This window comes from Microtus ochrogaster, chromosome 5, assembly GCF_000317375.1.
Source record: "Microtus ochrogaster isolate Prairie Vole_2 chromosome 5, MicOch1.0, whole genome shotgun sequence".
NCBI lineage: Eukaryota > Metazoa > Chordata > Mammalia > Rodentia > Cricetidae > Microtus > Microtus ochrogaster.
In genome coordinates this window covers 47719714-47725692 of record NC_022012.1, presented here as the reverse complement: position 1 = coordinate 47725692, position 5979 = coordinate 47719714, and the positions used below count along the sequence as shown (strand labels likewise).

Sequence of the window (5979 nt, the reverse complement as noted above, 5' to 3'; positions counted from 1 at the left end):
GGTTTTATAGTGGCTTTCTGATTTTGGTAGTCGATACAAGAAGGGAGTTTGGAAGTTCTTGTATACTGTTACTGATTGTCTGCCCATGTTCTGCCTGGAAAACCATGATTGTTTATGGAAAGTGTCTTTAATAAAGCTGGATACAGTTTGGCTTGGAAAAAAAAAAAGTAGAAAGACACGGAACCTTGTCAATGAAGTGTCTCTGACTTGGAAAAAGATGCTGTTGTGCAGGCACAGAGGCCCAAGGGCCCTGGAAGAATTCGATACAATAAAGCCCTGTGTGATAGCTCATGCCTGTAATCCAAATACTTGGGGATGCCATGATCTGGACAGTTTGAACAAAGTTCATTAAGATGAATAAAGACTTTCTGAGCCAAGAACTGAGGGAACTCACCACCTCATCACTAGACCTGACCTAAAAAAAATTGCTCAAAGAATGCCTGCATCTCAAGTACAAGGGCAGTGTCTTCTAAATGCAATTCCTCATGCAATGTCCTAGCCACTTTTAATTGTCCAGATCAGACCGGCCTATGGGTATGTGTGTGTGGGGGGGTTGTCTTGATCATTAGTTAATGTGGAAGACCCAGTTTGCCTATTTGGTGGGCAGGTGCTGGGCTGGAAGAAAGCTAGCTAAGGATGAGCCAGCAAACAGCATTACTCCATGGTTTCTGCTTCAAGCAGTACATGGCCTCCTGCCCCGACTTCCCTCAGTGATGGACTGTAACCTGCAAGCTGAAATGAACCCTTCCCTCCCTTAAATTGCTGTGGTCAGATTTTCTTCTCAAAGCAGCAGAGAAAAACAGGGCACTTTGCTTTTAAAAAACAGTGTATGTGTGGGTCTTTTTTTCAGTCCTATGGTCTGACCCAGTCATCTCTGTGGTTTTATGCTGGTCACAATGTCTTTATTGCAGTTGTTTTGTAAGCCTTAGAATTCAAAATTAAGTAGTATGAGTTCTCTAACTTCTTTTCTCAAAAATACTATTTCTTTGGACTGGGACTGATGGAGCATGTGATCAAACCGGACTCTCTGAATGTAGCTGACATGGAGGGCTGACTGAGAAGCCAAGGACATAGGCACTGGGTTTTGATTCTACTCCATGTACTGGCTTTGTGGGAACCTAGTCTGTTTGGATGCTCACCTTCCTAGACCTGGATGGAGAGGGGAGGACCTTGAACTTCCCACAGGGCAGAGAACCCTGACTGCTCTTTGGACTAGAGAGGAAGGGGGGAGAGAATGGGGAGAGGGGGAAAGAAATAGGAGGAGGGGAGGAGGTGAAAATTTGTAATAATAATAATAAAAAGAAAAATATCTTGAAAAAATACTATTTCTTTAATATGACCAAATTGTCTACTTACATTTCCCGCATCCATTCTATCTTTTTAATTTTTCTTTTCTTTTCCATATCTTGCTTTCTCTTCAGTTTAGAGAAATGGAATTCACTTTCCTTTGTGCTTTCCAACACTTCATTTTCAAATGGTGCCCAAAACTATGGCCGAGTAGAGATGAATATACACAGAATTAAAATACTGATTGTGAAGGACCCTCCATAGACAAGAACTTCGTGTTGGTGGGAATGTACAGGAGAGGGGCAGAAGAGAAGCCAGCCTTTCGAGGTGGCTCTCATTAAGTCATGTGCCCATTAATAACACAGCAGGTTCAGAAGCACATGTTACAGCAACATTGGCAAACCACTTGTGCACTGACGCATTCCTTCAGTACTTGGTGAAGTGAATGCATAGCAGACCTGTTCTAAGCATGTCCGTCTCATCCCACCTGAACATACCCAGCCCCTCCTAGTGCTGCTGGCTTTTCATGACTATCCTCAAGAATTATATCCACTCAGAAAAGAAGTGTCTACTGCTATGTCCCAAACTGTGGTGTCTTTGAATGCCTTGTCCTCCTAGCTGGTTGGTTGTTTTCCCAGTTCCAGTTTATCTTCTCTTTCCACAACACTAGATAACGTTTGCTGTGTCTCCCAACAGTTTGCGCTGTTTAACCACTTCCCATACCGCATGAAAACATCCTGCCTACTTGACTGGTCCCTAGGTACAGCATTCTCTGTGAGAGAAGGAGCTGTGTCTTCTTACCACGGTGTGCTTAGCATCTGGAACCGTGCCTAGTGTATGACAGGCACGTAATCAAGTACTGAATGAGCAGATTCACACCTTGGTCATTTTAAACATCTCAAACATTGAAAAATTTTGTTATATAAGTATACCACATCCTATAATCGGGGTTTTGGGTATATAGTTAGCAGAGAGAAAATAAAAATGCTCTAGTTTCAAACCTGATTGTTAAAAATAAACGCAAGAGAAGCCTGCCCGCTGAGCATATAGGTGGTGGATAGAGAGGAGAGAGATGTGGGCAGTTCTTACGCGGTGGAGAGAGGTGTAACTGGAGACATGACGTCAGTGAGAACCAGACTGATGGGAGTGGCCTGGGCTGCCACCTGGGTCCCCAGGATCTCCCCATTTATGACTTGCTGGACCATGTGAAGGGGTCGGTTCTGTGGAACCATAGCCATAGGGTCTCCATGACTAGGGCAACAGCATGATACCCAAGAGGAATCTTGGTGAAGGTCTGGTCAGTATTGATGGTGTAGCAGAAACCTTGAACCAGACCCAGTGACTCACTGCAGGGAACGTTGGCAAGTAAAGCTGTTTAGGCAAAAGGGTATACTGTGTGACACACTGGAGTTCCTAATCCACTACAACAGATGAATCTGTGATAGAGAGGCATGATGGAGCAGAGGAGTGGTACACGCCAGGCAGACCTGGAGATGAGACAGCCATGATGGGTGTGGGAGAAGGCTGATGTTGATAGAGAAGCAGGTAGTTGCCCAGAGGGGTCGGCAAGATGTTGGTTTTGTTCGGTTTTTAATTTTTACTTTTGTTTGTTTCCTTTGGATGGGAAGTTACAGGGGTAAAAGGCAGGCATGGAAGGACTGGGGAATGAGTGGGATTGGGGTACATGATGTGAAATTCCCAGAGAACCAATAAAAAATTATGATGTTAGCCGGCAGTGGTGGCGCACACCTTTAATCCCAGCACTTGGGAGGCAGAGGCAGGCAGATCTCTGTTCGAGGCCAGCCTGGTCTACAAGGGCTAGTTCTAGGACAGGCTCCAAAGCCACAGAGAAACCTGTCTCGAAAAACCAAAAAAATAATTATTGTGTTGAAAAAAATTAAGCGTAAGCAGCCAATGAATCAACTCACCATGTAAAAACACCACCCAAACCTAACAACCTGGGTATGAGGAGAGCCAACACCTACAAGCTGTCTACATGGAGCACGGGATCCCCCATGCTCGCACACACACCATTTATACCCACACACCCACATACCCACAGAATAATAATTCAAATAATATCCAAGGATAACAATTTATCATATTTAACAAATCCAGAATAGCTAAGTTGGCATTTTTTCAATTGAATCACAACTATTACTTTTAAAATTCAGGATTAATTTCTAAATATATAAAAATAAAAATGACTACTATTGCCATTGTCTTACTCTCTGGGTGACAGGCCGCCAGCCATTGTTCTCTATGCGGCGGTACCAGCCACTGTGGTCCTCAACCTGAGGCGGATCATTCTTGTTATGAGATGTGTATCTTGCTGGAAGCTTTGTGTAATCTTTAGGGCTGTTAGCACACAGATCTTCAACATGTCTGTGAGTAAAAATTTTATAGTATATCTCCGGTGGAAATTTAACCTGTAGATGGGAAAGTTCAAAGCATCATTGTAAGGCAGTAACAGACATGGATTACATTGTTAAAATTCTTTGGCACTTCAAGTAAGTGTGCTTTAAAACTGCCACATCAGAACTCCAGCCAGGGAATCAGGTAAGCCAACTGTAGATCTTCACTTCTTCCTCTGCTCTTTCAAACCCAATCCCCCTGACTAAGCTTTGCCCCAGACCACCTGCTGAGGCCCTTCAGCTCTGTTATCCCATCTCCAGTGGACCACACACATCTTGCCCTCCTAGCCTCCTTCCCCCACTTCATTGCTCTATCTCAGCTGCTAATCCAGCAGGCACTCCCTGGGCACACACAGGCAACTGCAGATCTTCTCCTTTCTCTCTATTCCTCTAAATCCCCCAGTCTCATCGCCAGCTCTGTAGCGGACCTTCTGAGGCCTCTCCTCACTCTCTGCCCCCACTCCCAGGGGACTAACCAGGTCCTCTGGAATACCCTGCTTTCCTCCCTTCCTTCTAGCCCATCCCATTCTTACCTGTGAGTGCCCAATATCTAGAAATACATTTTATCTAAAACTCTCAGTGGCCACACCTATCAGGATCCCAGAAAAAAAATCCTATCAGGCAACACATAGCAACTACAATCTCCTAAGAACCAGAGAGGGCCACAGAAACCAAGAAACAAAACACCCAACCAACAAAGACAAGATCAGCATCAGTACCTAGAATTATAATCTTCCCAAACCCAGATACCTAGACACCAGCATAAAACCAAGAAAACAACTAGAACAATCTCTCCACTAGAGCCCAGCAACCCTCCCCCAGCATGCCCTGAGAAATTCAGCAGAGCTGAAGCACTAGACAAGGGCCTTAAAATAGTCATTATGAATATGATAGAGGCTCTTAAAGAAGAAACGAACAAATCTCTTAATCTATGAAAACATGAGCAAACAGTGGAAGGAAATGAATAAAACAGTTCAAGACCTGAAAGTGGAAATAGACTCAATAAAGAAAACCCAAATTGAGGGAAACCTGAAAATGAAAAATTTAGGAACTCAGGTAGAAACCTCAGAGGTAAGCCTCCCCACCAGAATCCAAGAGATGGAAGAGAGATGTCAGATATTTGAGGACACAATAGAGTCAATGGCTAAGTCGATCAAAAAAAAATGTTGACTCAAAAAAAAAAATCATGGCATAAAGCATCCAGGAAATCTGGAACACTATTAGAAGACCAAATCTAAGAATAATTGGAATAGAGGAAAGGAAGAGAGACACAGGTCAAAGGCACAAAAAATGTTTTCAACAAAATCATCGAAGAAATTTCTGTAACCTAAAGAAAATGACTATCAAATTATAAGAAACATACAGAACACCAAATAGACTGAATCAGCAAATAAAGTCATCCCCTTAACCCCTGGTACATATTGATCAAAATGCTAAACATACAGAGCAAAGAATATTAAAAGCTGAAAGGGAAAAATACCAACTGACATATAAAGGCAAAGCTATTTAGAATAACTCCTGACTTCTCAACTCAATGGAGACTCTAAAAACCAGAATGGCCTGGAAAGATATTTTATAGACTCAAAGAGACCATAGATGCTAGCCCAAACAAAATTTCCACTAAAACAGATGGAAAAATAAGATATTCCATGATAAAACCAAATTTAATCAATATCTATCTATAAATCTAGCCCCACAGAAGGTGCTGAGAGGAAAACTCCAACCTAAAATGACTAACCACACCCCAGAAAACAAAGGGAATAATCCCCGACAAGTAAATCAAACCAGGGAAAACACACACACTCCCACCCCCATACATACATACACCACCACCATGACGACAACAAATCAACAAATTTGTTGTAACAATCAACAAACACTGCTCATTAATATCTCTCAACATCAATGGTCTCAATTCCCAAATAAAAAGACATAGACTAACAGAACGGATGCAAAAACAGATCCATACTTCTGATGCATCCAAGAAATGTATCTTAACATCAAGAATAGACATCACCCAGGCTAAAGAGATGTCTATTCAATAAGAAGCAAGCTGGTGTAGCAATTTTAATATCTGACAAAATAGACTTCAAACCAAAACTAATAAGAGATAGGGAAGGACACTATATGGTCATCAGAGGAAAAATCCACCAAGGAGACATTACAATTCTTAACACCTATGCACCAAACACAAGGGTATGATGTGGGAGTGTCATATATCAATCTGTTGATTTCATTGGTTAAGTAATAAACAAACTGCTTGGGCTCATAGCTTAGA

At 42.3% G+C, this 5979-nt stretch overlaps 1 protein-coding gene across 1 annotated transcript in view; it reads right to left on the bottom strand.

Moving 5' to 3' along the window:
- Positions 1-5979, bottom strand: part of C5H11orf65 (chromosome 5 C11orf65 homolog) — a 33996-nt gene that overhangs the window by 9256 nt on the left and 18761 nt on the right. The window contains exons 5-6 of the mRNA XM_005347354.3: positions 3516-3716; positions 1357-1487 (exon numbers count right to left, since the gene is read on the bottom strand). Of these exons, the coding sequence (XP_005347411.1) occupies positions 1357-1487; positions 3516-3716 (332 nt within the window). The remainder of the gene's footprint in view (positions 1-1356; positions 1488-3515; positions 3717-5979) is intronic.